The sequence below is a fragment of the Dipodomys ordii genome, unplaced genomic scaffold, assembly GCF_000151885.1.
Source record: "Dipodomys ordii isolate 6190 unplaced genomic scaffold, Dord_2.0 Scaffold10, whole genome shotgun sequence".
NCBI lineage: Eukaryota > Metazoa > Chordata > Mammalia > Rodentia > Heteromyidae > Dipodomys > Dipodomys ordii.
Window position 1 is genome coordinate 23,915,924 of NW_012267226.1, and position 24,094 is coordinate 23,940,017.

General features: G+C 45.1%; 1 protein-coding gene across 1 annotated transcript in view; it reads right to left on the reverse strand.

Annotated features, from left to right (window-relative positions):
* Positions 1 to 8,789: 8,789 nt before the first annotated feature.
* Positions 8,790 to 24,094, reverse strand: part of LOC105980712 (chromosome unknown open reading frame, human C11orf70) — a 17,984-nt gene continuing 2,679 nt past the window's right edge. The window contains exons 3-7 of the mRNA XM_013009612.1: positions 23,417 to 23,492; positions 18,473 to 18,639; positions 16,690 to 16,862; positions 10,172 to 10,238; positions 8,790 to 9,103 (exon numbers count right to left, since the gene is read on the reverse strand). Coding sequence (XP_012865066.1) covers positions 8,975 to 9,103; positions 10,172 to 10,238; positions 16,690 to 16,862; positions 18,473 to 18,639; positions 23,417 to 23,492 — 612 coding nt within the window. The 3' untranslated portion in view covers positions 8,790 to 8,974. The remainder of the gene's footprint in view (positions 9,104 to 10,171; positions 10,239 to 16,689; positions 16,863 to 18,472; positions 18,640 to 23,416; positions 23,493 to 24,094) is intronic.

The following is a 24,094-nucleotide window of genomic DNA, read 5'->3' on the forward strand; positions in this document are numbered from 1 at the left end:
CCGGCCCGGCCCCTGCGCGCTCGCTGCGCGGCGCCGTCCCCGGGTGTGATCCGAGGCTGCGCCGCACACCCGTCCCTCGCCAGCTTTTGTGGGCTTGCTTCCCAGAAGCCCGCCCACCTCGGCTGGCCTCGAACTCGCGGCCCTCCTTCCCCGGCCTCTGTTGGCTTTGAAGCCACTCGGCCTTCCTGGAGCCATCTGCCTTCCGACTCAGTAGGATTAGGCCAAAGACCGGCGCCCGGCGCCCCCGGACCCCTCCCGGCCCCTCCGCCCTGCCTGGCTCCGTTCCTCGCTCCGCGGCCAGCCACTCACGGAGGCCCCGGCCTCGCAGCCCCCCTGCGTGCGTCCCCTCGGACCGGGCCCCACCCTCCCGCGGAGGGGAGCGAGCGCCCCCCCGGCTGCCATGGGAGCTGCGCCCGCGGCCAGCACTGCAGTTAGGCCGGGGGCTGCTCGGCTGGCTGTTGTTCCCCCGCCATTAAGTCGGGACAAAGGTGCTTGACAAATGGGCCGCGAGGCCGTCCGACGCCCACCGGGGTCTCCTTCCCTCCCAGGCCGAGTTCTCAGGGTCCCCCGGACTGGGGCTGCCTTCCTTCGGCCGGTGTTCCTCCTCCGCCCCACCCGTCCGCCACCGGAACAGGCTGGAGCCTTGGCCCCTCCGTCCCGTCCGTCCTTCCCTCCACGGGGGGCTCGGCCCTCCCGGCCAGGCGCCATCCCGGGAGCGAGGACACAGCCCTGGCCGAGCCCTGACTGCTTAGCCTCCGCAGCTGTCTGAGGAAGCCGCAACCCACGCTCAGTCCTCCACTGCGGATTCATCAGTTAGGCCTGTTGGGCTGTGGCCCGGCCCGCACGTGTGAAGGGCCTCAGGCAGGCCCGGCGTGGTGCCCGGCGGCCGCGTGAGGGGCCTCGGGCGCAGCTCCTCAGACGCTGCCCCGCAGCGCGTCTGGCGTCCGATGACGTAGCGGGTGAAGTCGCTTCTGTCGTGGTCTGGTGAGGATCGCTCGTGCTGCATTGTGGCCATCAGAGCGGAAAGCGGTGGTTCGCCGAGTCTGCACGCGGAGCACGCGGGGCAGGCGGCCTCCCCTCGGCAGCCTGGCGCGCCGGCACACGGGGGCCGCCCCGTCCCAGCCGCGCGGAGACCTGCGCACCGAGCTCGGGGCAAGCCAGGGACGTCGCAGGAGGGCCGTGGCCTCAGCGGCCGGACATGACCTCCTCTCCTCCGCTCCCAATGCCAAGGCCGCATGCACTTCTAGAAGCCCACAGGGCCACGTCCCCACGCACACGCCCGGGTGCCTTCCCTCCACAGGTGTGCTTCAGGAAAGCCACTGGGTTCCTGTTCTTCCTTCAGCTTTTTCTCTCTTGCCAGTCCCGGGTCCTGAACTCTGGGCCTGGGCGCTGTCCCTCAGCTCTTCAGCTCAAGGCGAGCGCTCTACCACTTGAGCCACAGCGCCACTTCAGCTTTTTCTGTGTATGTGGGACTGAGGACTCGAACCCAGGGCTTCAAGCATGCTAGGCGAGCACGCTACCCCTGAGCCACCTTCCCAATCCTTCCACTTTTCTTCATCCACCTCTTCAACGCGTCTGACGTTGAATTGTGCCTCCCTCCCACAAACACCAGCCGGCCGCACACCCTTCTGACTCATCTGTGGTGGCAGCACAGTCTTGCACTTGTTCAGCCAGAACACATGAGCTCTCTTAATCACCTTTTGCCATCACATCCAGCCAACCAATTCCAGTGTGTGCATTTTCTCTCAGATTTCTGGTACGCTGCCACCCAACCCCATGCTGGTTTCAACTCCACTTTCCACCACATTCCACACACCCTGGAAGAGCATGTTCCCACTTCTAGTTGTCGTTTTGTAGTTTTTTGTCAGTGGTGGGGCTTGAACTCTGGGCCTGGGCGCTGTCCCTGCGCTCTTCAGCTCAAGGTGAGCGCTTTACTACATGAGCCACAGCACCACTTCCAGTTTTCTAGTGGTTTATTGGAGTTAAGAGTCTCACAGACTTTCCTGCCCAGGCTGGCTTTGAACCATGATCCTCAGATCTCAGCCACCTGAGTAGCTAGAATTATAGGCGTAAGCTCCGGCGCCAGGCCCACTTCTAGTTTTACCTATATCTCTGACTTCTATTCTGAATAGACATCAGAATGATCTGAGTCTACTATTCAAGATAAGTCTACTGTTCAGAGCCAATCCCTAGCACAAACCATGAACCATTTTGGTCTTTGCTTCTTTCTCTTTTCAACCTATCTCTTGCTACTCACCTACATGTGCCTTCTTTTCTCTCTCCCTCCTTCCTTCTTCCCTTCCTTCCTTCTTTGCTCTTTTTAACAGGGTCTGGCTATGTAACCCAGGCTCGGCTTTAGCCTCTGGAGTGTTGGAATAACAGGCACCCTAGCAGACCAGGCTATTTTCCAGACAAACGGAATCATTTGTTTGTTCCCTGAAGAAGCCATTTCCCCCCTGTGCAGATGCGATCAGAGCTGTGCTCTTTAGCGATCACTTACTGGATGCCACACTTTTGCTGAGCACAGGAGAAAGGGAGAAATGTGCCTAGTGGCTAGATCTCCAGGAGCTCCGTGTTCTGTGTGGCTGTGATCACGCTGGAGATGGCTTGTAATCCCTTACCCTCAATCCCTTCACACTCTGAGTTTCTCTGTCCACTTCTGGCACTCTGCCTTCCTTTCTGTTGAAACTGGAGACTGCTCCTTTTCCTCTCCTATCTCATGTTCTATACACACACAGTTTCAACAGTCTCAGAACTTTCGCTTATTCCCTTGTTTCTGGGTCTTCCCTTCATTTGCTGATACATACATTGAGTAGATGAAATTAAGGTAAAACATTTATAAAAGCACTGACAGACTGTGATTATGTACCCAGCTTCAGTGCTAATGATTATAACACTATTTCACAAGGCCATAGTGAGGAGTAAAAAAGAAAAATGTAAGCTTAGCCAGTCACCAGTGGCTCACCTCTGTCATCCTAGCTACTCAGAAGGCTGAGATCTGAGGATCGAAGTTCAAAGCCAGCCCCAGCAGGAAAGTCCATGAGACTCTTACCTCCAATTAACCACTAGAAAACCAGAAGTGGCACTGTAACTCAAAGTTGTAGAGGGCTAGCCTTGAGCAAAAAAAAAGCTCAGGGACAGTTCCCAGGCCCTGAGTTCAAGCCCCATCCATGACCCCCCCACACACACAATTAAGCTTGAATGTATTTTCATCAAAGCCTCCTGTAGATTAAGGGGACCCCCAGACACAGCTGACTTGTAATCACTGTCTGGAAGTGAAACTGTTAAGGAAAATTTTGCTGAAAAAAACTTCTGGTTGGCCTGGGAGGATGACTGACTATTGAACTTAGGAGCTCTGTTTCATGTGTACATGTAGAAGGTATTTTGTGTGTCTTTGTGTATCAGTGAGATCATTTATTCTTTCATTCCACTTCATGCTCTGAATTCTCAAATACAAAATGTCCCTGTCATAGTTTGGACGACGGTTGCGCATTTTCCTACAGTAGGTGCTAGTCACTAAGCTGGAAGTGGACTCCTGTTGAAAAGGGACCTCTGGGCTGGGAAGGTGGCTCAGTGGTAGAGCGCTTGCCTTGCATGCCTGAGGCCCTCAGTTCGATTCCTAGCACCACATAAGCAGAAAAAGCCAGAAGTGGTGCTGTGGCTCAAGTGGTAGAGCACTAGCCTGAGCTGAAGAGCTGAGGGACAGTGCCCAGGCCCAGAGTTCAGGCCCACGACCGACAAAAAAAAAAGGGACCTCCCTGCCGACTGCAAGAAACAATTATGAGCAAGAAAGGGATAGCATGGTCAGAAGCCTTGCCCTCTGAGCCCAGTGTGCAGACAGTCACCTCTACACAGGGTGCTTTTCTGACTTTCTTAGTACAAAAGGGAGATAAATTAGGCAAAAAAAAAAAAACCTCAAAAATTTAAACTTTGGTCCTTTCTAACAGGGACAGCAGTATGCAGTCTGAGGGATGCTCAGGCCACAGCAGGGAGCCCCAGCCCCTGGTCCCCAGAACAGCATGCATTCCACAGTGTGTTATATTGCTAGACTATGCTATTCAGTACATTAGATTTATCAGTACACCTATCACTTAGCATATTTTCTTTTCTTTTTGTCAGTGGCGGGGCTTGAACTCTGGGCCTGGGCGCTGTCCCTCAACTCTTCAGCTCAAGGCTAGTCACTCTCCCACTTGAGCCATAGCGCCACTTCTGGCTTTTTCTGCTTATGTGGTGCTAAGGAATCAAACCCAGGGCATCAACTTAGCATGTTTCTTTCTTTCTTTTTTCTTTGGCAGCCCTGGGGCTTGAACTCAGGGTCTAGGCACTGTCTCTCAGCTTCTTTTGCTCGAAGCTAGCACTCACAAATGAAGGAGCATCTCGAGTTCTGGAAGGGAATCCAAATCTTCATAACCCTACCTAAAAAGCTACCCACTCCTTATAAAGAAGATTTAGAAAGTAGGACTGATTACTGATCACAGACAGAGTTGAAGGCAATGACTACAGTCATGTGCTGTGGCTCTGGGTCCATCTCTTTGATGTGCCCCAATCAAATGTGGCATCTGACAGTGCTTTCAGGTCCCTCCACCCCAGTTCTGAATCTCAGGGGCTTGTACCTAGGGCTTGCCTGCTAGGCGAGCCCTCTACCACTGAGCTATAACTTGAAGTAATAACAACAGGCCGTAAGTGTAAAAGGTGGAACTCTGCTGGAGAAACTGTCAGAGGAAGAGAATGGCAGGAGAGGATGCGGAGTTGGGAGAGTGAGTACGTGCTCTCCGGACTTTGTTCATATATGCAGTGATTGCTATTCATCGCTTACTTACAAGATTTATTTTTTTGTGTGAACACACTGGGGCTTTGAACTCAAAAGCCTTATGCTCTTTCTCAGCTTACCTGTTCAGTTGGTGCTCCACCACCTGAGTCTTACCTCCAGCCCTGCTTTCTGCTAATTAACTGGAGAGAGAGGGGTGAACCAGATTAAATCCGTGGTGCCCAACGGATCTAAATTTCGTAGCCTTCCACCCCAGTCCTCAGAGTAAGCACACCTCCACTAATTTGTTTCCTCTGTGCCTCACCTGAGCAAGACTCCTTATTTCAACTACTCCACAGGGTGCTTACACCCTGCCTCGTGACTTATTTTGGCTTATGGGATCCAAATGGCTCAGATTTTCCAGCCTTTAGCCCAAGTCTCTCTTTCCAACGTCAAAACTACAATCCTGTGAGACCTTTCTCCTTCAGTAGCCTCTGGAATTTCTGAGGAATGTTCTTGAGTTGGAAAAAGCCATTCACAGGACACTTGTGTCTGCTGTGGGACTGCCAGCTGTCCAGCTCCAGCACCAGTGCACTCTCAGCTGACAGAGCTGCTCCCCCAAACTGTTCTCTGGGCTGTCCTGCCCCTCCCCAGAGCAGTGGTGCCCCAGACATGTCTCTGGTCCCCCTTCCCCCACATGCAGGCCAAGGCACTCACTGAACTTAACAGGATCTGGGAGACCAGGAGAACTTACTATGGGTGTCGCGCTCTGCAGCCAGTCAGGACAACAGACTCAGGGCCGGCCCCCCTCCCCTCCGGCTCTACACCTCCCCTCCCACTCCAAGACCAGCTCATCCCTGTCTGCCAGAAAATGCAAGGTGCCTAGTAAGAGTGGGCAAAACATACGTAAGTCCTGATCTCTGGAGAGGCATATAGGAGACAGATAAGAACTAGTTTAGCAACAGATTACTACCACCAACAAAGATAGTAACACAACAAAGAAAAATGCAGCAAAAATACTCAGCCTCAGAGCTGGGGATGCTGACCTCCCCTGGGGCCCGGGAGAGAGGGTAACTGACTTCCTATCCCTTACACTCCATCTGACCAAGGAACAGCCACCAAACCCAAGGAAGACCTCACATATTTACTTTTTTCATTATTGTGCAGCCAACCCCCATGGCCGCCCCTCCCCATGTTTCATATTTCCTCGCTACAGAATTAATACAGCCAAAATCCATAGGTACTTAGCTATGTGGCTGGCTCCATTATAAACCCAATATATGCACTAATTTGGACACAAAAATGTTCTTTTTATTGTTAGTGGTTGTGGGGCCTGAACTCTGGGCCTGGGTGCTGTCCCTCAGCTCTTCAGCTCAAGGCTAACACTCTACCACTTGAGCCACAGTGCCACTTCTGGCTTTTTCTGCTTATGTGGTACTAAGGAATCAAACCCAGGGCCTCAAGCCTACAAGGCAAGCACTCTGCCACTGAGCCAACTTCCCAGCCCCCAGGACACCAAAAAGTTCTATGAAGGAATCTGACTAGTTTCTGCATTTTCAGTCAAAGAAAACTAAGGCACCAAGAGGTTGAGTAATTGGCTCAAGGTCACACAGGTGAGGGCAGAATTAAGAATTCAGGCAATCTGGTAGCCCAGCCCAAACTCTTTAAGCTTTTCCCAATAGGCTCCCTCACTTAGATAATTTACATAATCAAGATGGATCATTCAAATGTTTTCCCCAAAACAATGAAGTAATCTTTCCTGAAAGGTGCACCACTTCTGGACCTGCCTGCCGTTGTTGGTGGAAAGCAAGGTTGGCTCTCAGAATCAATTCCATCCACCTCTGGGCTTCAGTCCCAGACCTGGCCCCATGCGCCAGGCCTTCTCAGATTTCTTTCAGCTGCTCTTTCGTGGCTTCCAGGTGAGCCAGGCAAGCTCACCTTCATCAGGTGACCTTTTCTGGCTCTGTTCACAAATCACCCCTCTTCTGAACTCATGCTACTGTGCCTATCAATGATCACTGTCAATGATCATTATCCCAACTAGATTTATAGGAAGTGTATGTTTTCTCAGAGTAAACTGATGACTGTCTGGCACAGACTTAACATTCAAAAGGAATCAGGGGGCTGGGTGTGGTTTCAGCAGGAGACAGAAGGACAGTTTGTAGCTAGCCAGGGTCACCTAGCAAGACTTAGTCTTTGAATGAATGAATGAATGAATGAATGAATGATCAAAGGGCCCTCTAGCCCTAGAAGACTATGTGACTGGAAGCAAAAAACAAAGTATTTTTAAATTCTTATTGTGTCTTTATGTAATTTAAAATTAGGTATTGAAATAGCACATGGTATGTGTACACACACAATTACTATGTATCAATCAAAACAGAAAAGTATTCAAAAAGAAAAAAGGGTGGCAACCGTCTATAATCCTGGCACTAGGGAGTCTGAGGCAGGAGGATCTTGAGTTTGAGCCCAGCCTGGGCTACTAAGTAAGACCCTGTCTCTCTCCACGTTTCACCCCCCCCCAAAATAAAAAAAAAGTGAAGAAATAACCTTCAGTTAAAATAATCTTGGAGGGCTGGGAAGGTGGCTCAGTGGTAGAGCGCTTGCCTTGCATGCATGAGGCCCTGGGTTCAATTCCTCAGCACCACATAAGCAAAAAGAAAAAAGCCAGAAGTGGTGCTGTGGCTCAAGTGGTAGAGCGCTAGCCTTGAGCTGAAGAGCTGAGGGACAGCGCCCAGGCCCAGAGTTCAGGGCCCCATGACTGGACCAAAAAAAAAAATATATATAAAATAATCTTGGATATCACAACTTTAATATCCTTAACCCACAAATGTGCTATCTGGAATTCTATGAAATCTGCTACTTTTTTGGGGGGGGCGGTCCGGTTGTGGGGCCTGAACTCTGGGCCTGGGCGCTGTCCCTCACCTCTTCAGCTCAAGGCTAGCGCTCTTCCACTTGAGCCACAGCGCCACTTCTGCCTTTTTTCTTCTTGCTTATGTGGTGCTGAGGAATTGAACCCAGGGCCTTAGGCTTGCAAGGCAAGCGCTCTACCACTGAGCCACCTTCCCAGCCTGAAATCTGTTACTTTTTAGTGTTCTGTCAGTACTGAAAAATTTCAAATTTTTCTCTTCAGACTTTTTAATTAGAGATGCTCAACAGTAAAGTTTCTGCAAGTATCACACAGAACAGAAATCCACAGAACTAAAACTAGAGGACTTCTAGTCGCAAGCATTTCAACAAGGCATACTCAGCCTGTACCAATTAGTGGTAGTTATTCACTCATAAGCAATGTGCCAAGGTGTGTGTGAGGTGGCAGAGGCTGAGCAGGCCTGCTCATCCCAGCCCTTTGGCCCAGACTCAAGTCCACGATTATCATCCTTACCCCTGCACCTCAGGAACGTGTTTCAAACTGCTCCCTCCTCAAAGCTCAATACCGCTGGCAGGCTTTCCATCACCTACAGGATATGATCACTTTCCCACAGGAAAAAAAATCTGTCAGCCAGGTGTAGTGAGATATACCTGTAATTCCAGCACACAGGAGGCTGAGGCAGGAAGTTCAAGAGTTTAAGGCTAGCCTGGACTGCATTAAACAACAACAACAACAATAACAACAAAGACCCAAACAGTTCTATGTCCATTCTGTGACTGTAACAGGACACTATCCCAAGACGACCTGATCTTTGCAGTTCTGCCAATTTAGTATCATCAGGCAACTTCCCTGCTCACATAGTTCTTGTGTCAGATGGGGTACCTGCTGTTCTAATTACAGGGGATGAAAGAGTTTACAGTTAGTTTCCAAACACTATTGGGTTCTAAGTGGAATGATGCTTTTCCTAACTGCAGAGATGTAAACCTTAATGCAATGTAAAAAACATAATTAAATGAAAATCAAGTTCAAAAAGCTAACAATTCGTATTAATAATTGGTGGTAGATATTTTAGTTTTCTATTATCACTTCAATGCAGAATTAGCTTCAAAGACAAAATATATGGGAAATTGAGAACTCAGTTGAATCTTAACACAACAAATACAATCTGCTGTCACCACTTCACAATGGCTCTGTATCCACTGTGGCAGGGAATCCAGACAAACTTAGACAGGGACTCTTTGTGCTTGCATTTCCCTTCTCTAAGCAGCTTTCTACAAGGTAAACATTTGTCTCTAAATTAGTATGGAAATAGAAAAGCAATAAATGAAAAACCAGTAGATACAGGTCATCTGAAGGATTCAAGACATGTCCCCAACACCAAAGCAGTGGTACAGAACATTAACGTGACGTTTGACAGGGTCCACAACAAAGTAAGAAAATGTCTGCTCATGATTCTTCCTGGAAGGGTAGCACAGACCAGCCGAGTCCTGAAAAATTATTTAGTATACTAATATTAGTATTTTAGTATATTTTGGAAATTACTGCATGCAAGCTATAACATTTTACTATTATGTGTTTTCTGTCAAAACATCAGGAAAACACAAAAATAACACTGATTAAAAATGGGTAGTTAACTAATATTTTAAATATTTACTGACAGCAGTCTACTGTGAAGAATAGGTTTGTTCTACACATAAAGGCATAATTCTTATCCTTCAGGAATTTACAGTCCAAAGGGAAACCCCATCATTTGCTAAAAAATGCCTTTAATATGCTAGTATTAATTTTTTTAAATTGTTTTTCTGCCAGTCCTGGGGCTTAAACTCAAGAGCCCGGGCCCTGTCTCTGAGCTTATTTTGCTCAAGACTAGTGTTCTACCAATTGAGACACAGCTCCACTTCTGGCTTGTGTGTATGTATGTGCGTGTGTAAATGTGTGTGACTAATTCAAGATAAGAGTTTCATGGATATTTCTGTCCAGGCTGTCCTTCGAACTGCAATCCTTAGATCTCAGCCTCCTAGCTTTTTTCCTAGTCTCAAGAGCCACCAGTGCCTGGCCTAATATGATATTTATTATGTAAATTCTTTCTTTTCTGTGCAAGAGGCAGGGACTATTTTTCTCTCAGCTATTGTGCCCTAAGTTAGCACACTAGTGTTGATACACAGTAATCAATTTAAGTGGATGAATGGAGATACTTAGAAACGATTTCATTTGTAATATCTTCCATGTGATACTGAAATTCAGGCTTCAGAGTCTGTGATACAAAGACATTTATGGCATTTTATTGCTCTATAAATGACGGTTTAACAGACCAGGGAGCTATGTTCTGCTCCCTGGGAGCCATGGATGCAGCTCTAAAATAAGGAGGGAATATTACTAGATAAAAACAACAGAAGCCATGAGGAAAAGATCAAACTCCCCTCTAAACAATATATGTTAACACATCATCAGCTTTTTTTCTGGTCTGAAGAGCACCCTAATTGCTAGCACTAGCTGTAAGGACTCCATTAACAACAAGCAAAATCATTGGTTGCAAATTTCCCCTCCATACTTACATAGGCTGTAACTTTAAAGACAGAAGAGGTAATTTGTATTTTCTTGGTTTGTGGATGCTTTCGAACACTAAGAAGGCAAGAAAAGCATATATAAGATATAAAGCTTATTCATTATCTTGCTCATGTAACTAACTCCACTGTACAGTATCTTTACAATAAAAATATATAAAAAGAAAAGATATAAAGTTTAGTTAATTGATGGGTCAGTATATGCACAATCATATATAAAAGTGTATTCCAACACAACTGAATCCTCTTTCCATTCTATTACCAATGATTCTATACTAATATTACCTAAATATTTCTAAAATTTATCTTCCTATTCTTTTTCCCTCTTGTACTCCCTTCATTTCTTCTTCTTCCTTTTTTTTTTTTTTGCCAGTCCTGGCACTGTCCCTGAGCCTCTCTGTGCTCTAGCTAGCACTCTACCACTTGAGCCACAGTACAACTTCCTTCTTTTTCTGTTTATATAGTACTGAGGAATCGAGCCCAGGGCTTTATACATGCTAGGCAAGCACTCTACCACTAAGCCACATTCCCAGACCTCTTTCCCCCCCCAGTCCTGAGCCTTGAACTCAGAGCCTGGGCATTGTCCCTAATGCCTTTATGCTCAAGTCTAGAACTCTATCAGCTACATCACAGCTTTGCGTCCAGCTTCTTTTGGTGGTTAAAAGGAATCTCAGTGACTTTCCTGCCCAGGCTGGCTTCAAACTGTGATCCTCAGATCTCAGCCTCCTGAGTAGCTAGGATTACAGGCATGAGCCACTGGTGCCTGGGGTATCCATTTTTTTCTCTCCTTCCTTCCTTCCTACCTTTCTTACCTTCCTCCTCTTTCTGCCAGTCCTGGGGCTTGAACTCTGTGCCTGAGTCCTGTCCCTCAGCTTTTCTACTTCAAGATGAAAGCCCTCTACCATTTTGGGTAGTTTATTGAAATAAGAGTCTCATGGAGTTTCCTGCCTGGGCTGTCTTAGAACTGAAATCCTCAGATCTCAGCCTCTTGAGCAGCTAGGATTACAGGCATGAGCTACTGGCATTTGGCTTTCCCTTCATTTCTTTCTTTTTTTTTTTTTTGCCAGTCCTGGGGCTTGAACTCAGGGCCTGGGCACTGTCCTGGAGCTTCTTTTGCCCAAGGCTAGCACTCTACCACTTTAGCCACAGTGCCACTTCCGGGCTTTTCTGTGTATGGGGTATTGAGGAATCGAACCCAGAGCTTCATGCATGTGAGGCAAGCACTCTACCACTGAGCCAACTTCTCAGCCCCCTTTCATTTCTTTATGATAAAGCTCACTATACTTTCTAGGCTGGGTTTGAACTCTGAATCTTTCTGCTTCAGCCTCCCTTCCAAGTGCTGGGATTAAAGGTGTGTACCTCAAAACTGGATACTATATGATACTCTTTAAAAGTGTAATTAGGAGCTAGGGTCTAGCTTTATGATAGAGCCCTTGCCTATCATACATGAGGCCCTGGGTTTCAATATCCAGCCTTAAAATATAGTGTAACTATATTAATGTTCTAATTGTTTTGTTAATATCATTTGTCATATGAAAATTAGTACTATATTAATTTTAGGGTATACAGACTATATATACTAGGCATTCAGAAAATCAAGAACCCTAATGCTTACCTAGCATCTGAAGGCCATAAGCTAAGCTTCTTCAATCAGATAATAAAATTCTACATCTGGGATGGATATGTGTCCTGGAGGATTCTTCAAAAACTTTAGCAAGTACACATGTTTAATGTGTCAAGTAGAAGAGACACAGGCATGATTGGTAAGTATGAACTTCTGTATGTGCCTTTTTGAAATGTAACAAAAGAATTGATCATTTAGTTTACTAAACTGCTTCTGAAGTACTGCTTACTTGATTGGAAGCATTTGCTAAAAATTTAAGGTATATTTTGAATAATCTGTAATAATAGATAAGGATGAAAATATTTTAAGAGGGGCTGGGAATTTGGCTCAGTGGTAGAGCGCTTGCCTTGCATGCCTGAGGCCCTCAGTTCGATTCCTCAGCATCACATAAGCAAAAAGAAAAAAGCCGGAAGTGGCGCTGTGGCTCAAGTGGTAGAGTGCTAGCCTTGAGCTGAAGAGCTGAGGGACAGCGCCCAGGCCCAGAGTTCAGGCCCCACAACCGGACCAAAAAAAAAAATATTTTAAGACTTCTACCCTTTTGTTTGAACAAGATGTCCCTAAGCCATAATTCACAGTGTGCCCTCAGCAGCTTCAGACATCAGGAGTAGACGTGGCTAGAATAGATGACTGCCATGGGAGGTTAGCTGTTACATAATAGCTACGGTACAATAGTCTGAAAGCTAAATTGTTTCCTAGTGTATGTGGAAACACTTATAATCAGCTAAAGAAACCTGAAAAATATCCTCCTTGGCGAAACTGGCTGGTGTAGATGACATGATTGGACATGTGGCTCTGGATTCTGAGAAGCTGCCCAGGATGCATCAAGTTCCATCTATACTCACCAATTCTGGCTGCTCATTTTATTATTATTATTTTTGTCGGTCATGGGGCTTGAACTCTCCGCCTGGGTGCTGTCTCTGAGCTCTTCAGCTCAAGGCAAGTGCTCTACCACTTGAGCTATAGCACCACTTCCAGTTTTTTAGTGGTTTATTGGAGATAAGAGTCCCACGGACTTTTCTGCCCAGGCTGACTTTGAACCATGATCCTCAGATCTCAGCCTCCTGAATAGCTAAGATTACAGGCATGAGCCACCAGTGCCTGGCCTGGCTGCTCATTTTATAAGTGCTCATTATGGGGCTGGGAAGGTGGCTCAGTGGTAGAGTGCTTGCCTTGCATGCATGAGGCCCTGGGTCCGATTCCCTAGCACCACATAAGCAAAAAGAAAAAAAAAAGTCGGAAGTGGCGCTGTAGCTCAAGTGGTAAAGCGCTAGCCTTGAGCTGAAGAGCTGAGGGACAGTGCCCAGGCCGAGTTCAGGCCCCACAACCGGACCCACCCCCCCAAAAAAAGTGCTCATTATGGCCATTCGTTTTCATAGAGCTGCCCCCCGCCCCCTCAAAAAGTAGAAGAAACTGTAGATAATAATCTATGGATAGGAAGGTTGAGGAAAGCTGCAGCTTCGGCAGTTTGTGCTCTGAAGCCATTTGTTTTGAAGTGTGAACTAGAATCTCTTCTCCACAGTGCATGGCAGTAAGCAGTTCCACGTGAAGATGTGGTGCACTGACTGTGGCAGTGGGACACAAGTGTGCCTACGTGGAGAGCCACACTGAGGAGAATCCTTAAGAATGCCAGAGCTGCCTAGCGAGTTCTACATGAGTTTCCAATGATTAGGAGAGACGTAAGCCTAGCTCTTCAACAATCTTTACACACCAACACAGCAATTCTTTTTCATTAAAAGCAGCGATTATAGGAAGTAGAGCTGTGGCTCAAAGTGGCAGAGTGTTAAAGTTGAGGAAAAAAAGCTCAGTGACAGCACCCAGGCCCTGAGTTCAAGCCCCACTACTGATGACAAAAACAAAAACAAAAATCAGAGATTGTAAGCATACAGTTGTTTTGAAAACCACACCAGAAACTAAATAAGTAAAATAGTTGTCATGCAATTTTTATGCATGTAAGGAATGGATATAAAATTAAGGTATTGTGTATAAGTGAAATAAGTAAGAATCTGAGAAGCTAAATTTGCTTTCCAAGTGGTGTGAAATTATATAATTGAATTCTGGAACTTTTGCTTTCTGAGGTTCTGTCTTCCTTACCTATAAAGATGATCCAATGTTTCTTTTTTCTTGACCATTTCTTTTATTGTAAAGATGCTGTACAGAGGGTGGCAGTTGCGTGAGCAAGCAATGAGTGCATTAGTTGTCTATCACTGTCACCTTCCCTTGTTGTCCCACTTCCCTCCCCCACCAATGTTTTCTTTTTCTTTTTTTTCTTTTTTGTCATTCCTGGGGCCTGAACTCTGGGCCTGGGTGCTGTCCCTCAGCTCTTCAGCTCAAGGCCAGTGCTCTACCACTTGAGCCACAGTGCCAACTTCCGGCTTTTTCTGCTTATGTGGTGCTGAGAAACCAAACCCAGGGCCTCATGCATGCAAGGCAAGTGCTCTACCACTGAGCCACCTTCCCAGCCCCCCCCCAATGTTTTCTTAATTGAAAATATATTTACTTTAGTTAAAAGTATAAATAAGCCGGGTGCCAGTGGCTCAGGCCTAATCCTATCTACTCAGGAGGCTGAGAACTGAGGATCTCGGTTGAAGCCAGCCCTGATAGGAAAGTCCATGAGTCTCTTATCTCCAATTAAGCACCAGAAAACTTGAAGTGGTGCTGTGGCTCAAGTGGTAGAGTTCTTGCCTTGAGCTGAAGAGCTCTGAGACAGCACCCAGGCCTGGAGTTTAAGCCCATGACTGACAAAAAAAAAAAGTATAAATAAGAAATTTGCCATAAGTAGAAGCTAGATCTAAAATACACTGGGGCATGATAAATAATACAGCACTCTTAAGCATTTGCACACACAGTGAGACCAATGGAGGATACTCTTAGGGGAGAAACACAAAGGTGCAATGCTTATATACTTCAACAGTATATATGGAAATAAACTCCAGGAAATGTAAATAAGGAATTTTTGTTGCTTTCTTTTCATTTTGTTTATCTGTCTTTGGGTGGACGCAGAAATGGAGGGACAAAAGGTGAACAAATGCAGGAGCAGTCCTCAATGTACATTGTGTTAAAAATGAACTATAGCTGGGCACAGGTGGCTCAGGGCTGTAATCCTAGCTACTCAGGAGGCTGAGATCTGAGGATCACGGTTCAAAGCCAGCCTGGGCAGGAAAATCCGTTAGACTCTTATCTACAATAAAAGCCACTAAAAAACTGGAAGTGGCATTGGGCTCAAGTGGTAAAGCGCTCATCTTGAACTGATGAAGAGCACAGGGACAGCACCCAAGCCCAGAGTTCAAGCACCATGTCCAACAAAAGAACTATACAACTTGTGGGTGGGGCCAGGAGGGAACAACTGAGAGATAGTGAGGGAAGGGGGCATTGTCCAAAAAGAGATGTACTCATTGCCTGACTTATGCACCTGTAACTCCTCTGTGTATCACCTTTACAGTAACAATAAAGAAAAACTCATAGTGAGAAACCAAAAAATAAAATGTTCAAAAAAAGAAATTTCATTCAAAAGGAAAGGGGAGGGACAAAGAAGAAAGGAAGACACTAGGCTTATTTATTTATTTACTTATTTATTTATTTAGTGGAGCTTGGACTCAGGGCTTGGGTGCTGTCTCTTGGCTTTTTTTTTGGTCGGTAGTGGGGCTTGAACTCTGGCTTGGGCGCTGTCCCTGTGCTCTTCAGCTCAAGGCGAGAGCTCTACCGCTTAAGCCACAGCACCACTTCCAATTTTCTAGTGGTTTATGGGAGATAAGAGTCTCACGGACTTTCCTGCCCTGGCTGGCTTTGAACCGAGATCCTCAGATCTCAGCCTCCTGAGTAGCTAGGATTACAGGCATGAGACACCGGCGCCTGGCTTCTTGATTTTTTTTTGCTCAAAGCTAGCATTCCACCACTTGAGACACATCTCTACTTCTTTTTGGTAGTTAATTGGAGATAAGAGTCTTAAGAACTGTCCTACCTAGGCTGACTTGGAACTGCAATCCTCAGATCTCAGCTTCCTGAGTAGCTAGGATTACCAGTAGGGGCTACCAATGCCTGGCTTGGATTAACTGAAAAACTCACTATTACACCAGAGGGAAATTCTTACACTTCTTTGGAACAAAGCTAATAATTTTTTACAATTAGCTAAGCAAACTCCAACATCCTGAGGCTCTCCTCCACCCCTCTTGTGAGACTGAGAAGAAAGCAGGTAGAAAGGAAGGTCCAGAAGACAGCAGTTGCTCAAAACAGAAGCATGGGTGATAAGTCTGAATTAGGAAACAAGAGATGGATGAGAAATGAGAGGAATGAGAACTAAAAGAGAGTTATGGAAATGTAGAAATCTCTAGCCTAGAAGAGGAGCATTGAGCTACAATAGCTGATGCATGGTACTTGCATTTTTACATACTGTGTTGTAGAAGAGTACAAGAGAGGGTCCTGGCGGTTGTGTTTTACAAACTGTGGTATAGGAGGCTGCAAGAGATCATGGGAGTTGTGCTTTTACACACTGAGGTTGTGGTGTAGGAGGTTACAAGAAGAGATCGTGGTTGTACTTTTACACACTGTGGTCATGGTGTAGGAAGCTACAAGAGGAGACTGTGGTAGTTGTACTTTTACACACTGTGGTCATGGTGTAGGAGTTTACAAGAGGAGATTGTGATAGTTGTACTTTTACACACTGTGGTCATGGTGTAGGAGGTTACAAGAGGAGATTGTGGTAGTTACACTTTTACACACTATAGTTGTGGTATAGGAGGTTACAAGAGGAAATCGAAATCATTGTGCTTTTACACATTGTGGTTGTGGCATTTAAGACCACAAAGAGATGCTGGGAAACTCTACACGGCTGAACAAAGAATTGGCTCTATTAGCCAAAGACTTGCATATTGTTATATAGCAACATTACCTCACCAGATCCTTATAGAGAAGCTTTGCTGTTTCCAGGTATGGCTTGAGTGTATCTTCATACTGACAAAGGGATCCACCAAGGCAAAGATGTTTAAAAAGACAAAATAAGAACTCATCTCTATCCGGCTGGCTGAATACTTCATATTTTTCTGAGTCTTCCATTAGCAATACCTAGGATGACAAAATTCTTCTTAATGTAATATTACCCAAGGTTCTAATTTTGTTGTTGTTGGTGGTGGTGGTTATGGGGCCTGGGCGCTGTCCCTGAGCTGTTCAGCTCAAGACTAGTGCTCTACCACTTGAGCCACAGCACCACTTCTAGCTTTTTCTGCTTATGTGGTGCAGAGGAATCGAACCCAGGGCCTCATGCATGCAAGGCAAGTGCTCTACCACTGGGCCACCTTCCCAGCCCCATCAAACATTTTATCTTATTCTCCATGTTTGCAGTCTAAGATCTTAGGGACTAAGTATGACATGGTGTGTATGTTTAGAGCTGAGCTACCTTCCCAGCCCCCCAATGTTCTAATTTTTAAGTTTAAATTTTCAACTTATATATTTAAAAATAAATTTATATTTTATTTATAAAACAAAGAAACACTGGGAATCAAACCCTGAGCCTTGCTCAAGTGAGACAAGTGCTTATTAACTAAGCACATTCTACTCCAATCTTGGATTTTTTATTTTATTTTATTTTTGGTCATGGGGTTTGAATTCAGGGTCTGGGCACTGTCCCTGAGCTCTTTTGCTCAAGGCTAGCACTCTACCACTGTGAGCCACAGTGCCACTTCTGGTTTACTGGTAGTTAACTGGAAATAAGAGTCTCACAGTCTTGGCTGCCAAGGCTGGCTTTAAACCGAGATCATCAGGAGCTGGGAAGGTGGCTCAGTGGTAGAGCATTTGCCTTGCATGTATGAGGCCCTGGGTTCCATTCCTCAGCACCACATAAGCAAACAGCCGGAAGTGGCGCTGTGGCTCAAGTGGTAGAGCGTTAGCCTTGAGCTGAAGAGCTGAGGGACAGCGCCCAGGCGCAGAGTTCAGGCCCCACGACCGGACCCAAAAAAAAAAAAAAACCGAGATCATCAGATCTCAGCCTCCTGACTAGCTAATATTACAGACATGGGTCCCCAGCACCCAGCTTGAATGTCTTTTAAGAACAAATCCTTAAGCAACTGCAGAGTAATATGATATACACATATTTCCCCCTGTTTTATGGCTGTGTACTAATGCTCCATACAAGAATGGATCCAGGGCTGGGAAGGTGGCTCAGTGGCAGAGCGCTTGCCTTACAAGCCTGAGGCCCTGAGTTCGATTCCTCAGCACCATATAAGCAAAAAGAAAAAAGCTGGAAGTGGCGCTGTGGCTCAAGTAGTAGAGCTCTAGCCTTGAGCTGAAGAGCTGAGGGACAGTGCCCAGGCCCAGAGTTCAGGCCCCACGACTGGACCAAAAAAAAAAAAAAGAATGGATCCAATCTTCATGCATAGCCTTGAAGTCATACTCTTCACCAAAACACAGTTTAATGTAGTTAAGAAAGCCCATGAGACTCATCTCCAAGTAACCACTAGAAAGCCAGAAGTGGCACTATAGCTTGAACAAAAGAGTTCAGGGACAGCCGCCAGGCCCTGAGTTCAAGCCCCACAAATGAAAAAAATAAAAAATAAAAAAGTATTTCATGGGTTTTAGGCAGACAAAAGTTTTGACAATAATAAATAAAATTTCACTGTAAGACTTTAACACTCTGTACTTAAAAATTTCACTGTAAGACTTTAACACTCTGTACTTACTTTTCGCAATTCATCAGAAACCATAAATGGATCACAAAAAGAATCTAAACATTTCACAATATGTCCACTGTCTCGTACAATATCTTCTTCATATAACCGATTAAAGAATGACATTGAAAGCTGGGTGCAGGGAACATTTGTAGCTTCAATTTTTTTCACTTCAGTTCCTAAATATTTTGTAAAAAATGGAGATAAAGTCAACATTCTCAATTAGTTCTGAATAAATCACTGTGCTGAATTCCCAAGAAGCAACTGAATATGGCCCAATGCCTATTTTGGTAGTTATGTGCTGTGTGTTTTAGTCACTGATGGCTGTGTGTACCATGGCAGTCCCAAAGATGATAATAGAGCGGAAAAATTCCTATTGCCTAAGTGATGGAGCTATGATATCATCATAGCTCATACTTTTCTCCTGTTTGTGATGTCGGTGTAAACAACCCATGCACTGCTAGCCATAAACAAGTATAGTTCATACAGTTATATACAGTACACAGTACTGAGCATAAATGACTATGCCCTGGTTCATATGTCTACTGTACTTTCTATAGTTATTTTAGCATGAATGCTTTTACTTAGAAGCAAGATTCCTGTAAAACTTGTTGTGCTAGGCTATAGTATCTATGTCTCATGTTTGGGCTCAAGTAAACACTAAGATGTTTGCACAGTGGCAACACCACCTAATGAAACATTTCTTAAACCATATTCCACTGTGACACAATGTATAGCTGTAACGAAAGACACTGATTTTTATTAAATTCCTATTTTGTGGCCTATTCACACTTCACTAATCATGAAACATTTATAATTAAACCTTACCATTTCTGGACTAGACAATTATAAATTAGGGAATATCTGAAAGTGAAATACATGTTTTATGTGTAATAAGGGATTCTTACTGGGTTTAATGCATTTATCAGAATTGCAAATAAGACCTCTTTATGATTTGTTTTATGCTTAATGTTTTAGAATTCATATTGCAAAAAATATAGGAGATTACTAAGTTTTGGAGGGTATCTTCTTAAAAATATATGATTTTCACTAAAAATCAAAACAATAATAGAAAAACAACAACACCTCTGTAATCTCGTATACAGTGTTTATTACAAAAAAGGATTTCAGGTTGGGAATGTGGCTTGGTGGTATAGTGCTTGCCTAGCATGCATGAAGCCCTGGTTTTGATTCCTCAGTACCACATAAGCAAAAAACACCAGAAGTGGCTCTGTTGCTCAAATGGTAGAGTGCTGGTCTTGAGCAAAAGAAGCTTAGGGACAGTGCCCAGGCCCTGAGTTCAAGCCCCAGGACTGGCAAAAAACAAAAACAAAAACTTTCCAAGTCAAGGTAAATTTCAAACCAGGCCCTAGTCAAGTTTTATAAGTTCAGAATTATAGAAATTTGGAATATTAATGGCATTTTATCTACTTTTCTTTTTTTTCCAGCCCTGGGGCTTGAACTCAGGGCCTGGGCGCTGTCCCTGAGATGCTTTTGCTCAAGCCAAGCACTCTACCACTTGAGCCAGAGCACCACTTCTGGCTTCTTCTGTTGATGTGGTACTGAGGAGTGGAAGGCAGGGCTTCATGAATGCTAGGCAAGCTCTCTACCAACTAAGCCGCATTCCCAGCCCTACTCCCTCTCTTTTACACATCCACACACACACACACACACACACTCTCACTCACTCACACAGGTACGAAGAGATGGTATTCTGTTCAGAGTAGAACAAGGTGTGGAACCTCTCTATTGCCTCTCCTGTGTAAATCTGCTGTACCTTCCATCTGCAAAGCAGCTGTGTTACAAGTAAGCGATACTGGCAAGCTGGCATGCATCTACCTGTAGCACTAGGAGGCTGAGGCAGGGGGGTGGCAGGTTTGAAGCTAGTATCAACAAATCAAACAAAAGCCCATATGACGGCCATTGTTGGCACCACTTAGTTTGACTGTCCAGCTAAGGTCATGCTGGAACCTGTTGTTTGATCCTTAACTGGGCTAAGATAGAGACAAGGACGCCCGAAGGCAGGGACTGTGTATGCCTCAGTAACTTCAAGAGCTATGTTGCTAAGAGAAGCTCTTCTTGTTTCAGAGGCGAATACTCTTGGGGATCAGATAAAGTGAAAAGTCCATAGCAGCATCGTTCTGAGCTCAGTTGAAAGACATATGAATAGAGCTGTACAGTCTGACCACTTTAGAAAACTGGTCCCTAGCCACAGCAGGAGAGACAACATGCTTGCTTCCTTTTCTTTTTTGCTTTATTGAAATGAGGCCTCACAATGTAGCCCAACCCAACTTGAGATTTTCTCATGTCCACCTCCTTAGCTACCATGCCCCACTCGGAGAGTAGCAGGACGGCTTAGAAGAACAGGAAAAAGAGGAGATGTAAGCAAGCTACTGGAAGAGTGCTGGCAATCTACTGGAACTTCTTTTTTTTTTTTGCCAGTCCTGGAGCTTGAACTCAGGGCCTGGGCACTGTCCTTGAGCCTCTCTGTGCTCAAGGCTAGTGCTCTGCCACTTGAGCCAGAGCACCACTTTTGGCTTTTTCTGTGTATATGGTGCTGAGGAATGGAACCCAGGACTTCATGCATGCAAGGCAAGCACTCTACCACTGAGCCACCTTCCAGCCCCCCACTGGAGCTCTTACTTCTGAGACTCATTGCTGTTCTGACCTACTTTTCAGAGCACTTTTTTTTTCTTTTTGTCGGTTGTGGGGCTTGAACTCTGGGCCTGGGCGCTGTCCCTCAGCACTTCAGCTCAAGGCAAGCGCTCTACCACTTGCGCTACAGCACCACTTCTGGTTTTCTGGTGGTTTATTGGAGATAGGAGTCTCACGGTCTTTCCTGCCCAGGCTGGCTTTGAACCGCGATCCTCAGATCTCAGCCTCCTGAGTAGCTAAGATTACAGGCGTGAGCCACCAGCGCCCGGCTTTTCAGAGCACTTTTAACTGATCCTGTCAGGCACATGGGAATTTTAGAAGTTTTTTTTTTGGGGGGGAGACAATGACTTATTCAAAAATCAGACAAAGTTCAGTGCTATTTAATAAAGTATGTGCCATTATAGAGGGAAGTTGATCACATTTCAAATGCATTGCCTCCAGTTAACATAAACATGCTTTCTAAATTCAGTGATATATGGCTCTGATTATTCTGCTTTGGAAGTTTTGCATTGGAAAATATTCTGTGCTCAGACACTCAGTTTAATTCTGTAAGTGATCATGCTGTACCAGATTTTTGCTCTATAAATTTTGCAGTAGTATTTAACCAAAAGCAATAAAATATGGTCTGTTAAGTCTAACATCATGAACTGCTTGTAATCTTGTTCTTACTTAAAGAGAAGTTTTGTTTTTGTTTTGGGTCTGGTTGTGGGGTCTGAACTCTGGGCTTGGGCGTTGTCCCTCAGCTCTTCAGCTCAAGGCTAGTGCTCTACCACTTGAGCCACAGCGCCACTTTCGGCTTTTTTCTTTTTGCTTATGTGGTGCTGGGGAATCGAACCCAGGGCCTCATGCATGCAAGGCAAGCACTCAACCACTGAGCCACCTTCCCAGCCCCAGCAACTGCTTTTGTTAGCTTTTTTTCTAATGGTAAGGGAATGCTTTGGGTAAATTGTCAAGTTACAAAACTAACTTCTCGGGCTGGGAAGGTGGCTCAGTGGTAGAGTGCTTGCCTTGCATGCATGAGGCCCTGGGTTCTATTCCTCAGCACAAGACAAGCAGAAAAAGCCCAAAGTGGTGCTGTGGTTCAAATGGTAGGGCGCTAGCCTTGAGCTGAAGAGCTGAGGGACAGTGCCCAGGCCCAGAGTTCAGGCCTCACGACCAACAAAAAAAAGCAATTGCTATTTCCTTAGTATTCTCTTTCTAAATGGAATGATGTTTTTATAGTATTGAGACTCCAGTCTTACGAGTGTTTGGCCAAACATGATGACTCATGCCTGTAATTCCAGCTACTCAGGAGGCAGAGACAGAATCCTGGTTTGAGGATAGCCTCCATCCCACAGTTCTCAAGATGCTATCTCAAAGAACAAGGTGGGTGTGGCACATGCCCATAACCCCAGCTCTGAAGAAGGCAGAGGCTGGAGGACCTGGGACTGAGCCTGGCCTCAGGCAAAATTTTTTTAAAAAAACAGTGCTCTCCTCTTGGTTAAATGTTTAAATGTTGGGAATAAAAGTTCTAGTTGTGTTTCGGTGTATTATGAAAGGGTTAACTATATAATGTTCTCCAGAGTCTGTAAGACACTCTTCTATGATTTAATATAGCATTATTAAAAATAATGTTCCATGGTAGCCCACTCCTCAGTCAGAAACCAACACCCCATTTGTCTAAACATCCCCATATTAGGAGAATCTTTGTGGTCCACATGCTTCTATGTACATTAGACTTGTACATTATCCAATACACACCCTTGTATATTTGAATGTACCAAGTAGTTCTTTGAGTACAAGTTTTCTCTTACATTTTCAGTGCTCCCTGCAGCTAAGAGAGGAAATGGAAGATGCACAAAACTTTCCAAAATAAAGAAAAAGGAAAAAACTGGTTCTCTGTGCTAAGCCAGGACTGTAGCAGTTGACTCCCAGGATAGCGATGCAGGCAAACCTGCCGCAGCTGGTTAAACTTGCTCCTCTTCTTATCAAACAGATGAGTCATTCTTTTTTGTTTTTGTTTTTTTTTTTTGCCAGTCCTGGAGCCTGAACTCAGGGCCTTGGGCACTGTCCCTGAGCTTCTTTTGCTTAAGGGTAGCACTCTACCACTGAGCCACAGCGCCACTTCTGGCTTTTTCTGTACACGTGGTACTGAGGAACTGAACCCAGGGCTTCATGCATGCTAGAAAAGCACTCTACCACTGAGCCACATTCCCAGTCCAGAAAAGTCCCTCTTTACAATTTGTATTTAATAAGAATTCCTGAGGAAAATTTTGTCATAATAGCTAAATAGTCACTTGAAAAGTTAAAAATTTCATTTACCTAGTGTAATCCACTGTCCAGAAGAATCTGAAAGTAACTGCAGATTTGGAATAACATTTGGGTCTTTGAAAAAAGCCTAAAATAAAAATTGAAAAAGAACATGTCAAATACTTTATCATGATAAAAAATCAATTTGCAAAATAGCTTTAGTAAAATCTCACATAATATAAATTAGGAAGGCAACTTTAAATTGGCAAAATATAAATGTTTTATAAAAGAGTCAAATTTTAGGGGCTAGGAAGATGGCTCAGTGGTAGAGCACTTGCCTTGCATGCCTGAGGCCCTGGGTTCGATTCCTCAGCACCATAAGTAAAATGAAAAAAGCCGGAAGTGGCTCTGTGGCTCAAGTGGTAGAGCGCTAGCCTTGAACTGAAGAGCTGAGGGACAGTGCCCAGGCCCAGAGTTCAGGCCCCACGACTGGACCCAAAGAAAAAAAGTCAAATTTTATTATATTTGTTAGGATTTATAGTATGATCCACATTGTTGTCCAAGTAAAATATGTTTAAAACTTAATACAATTAAAAAAATTCAGAAAAATCTCAGGGACAGCACCCAAGCCCGGAGTTCAAGTCCCACCCTTTCCCCTTCCCCCCAAAAGGTACTTTTTTGGTATGTATTTGCTGATGGCACTGGAGCTTGAACTCAGGGTTGTCCCATAGCTTTTTTTTTTTTTTTTTT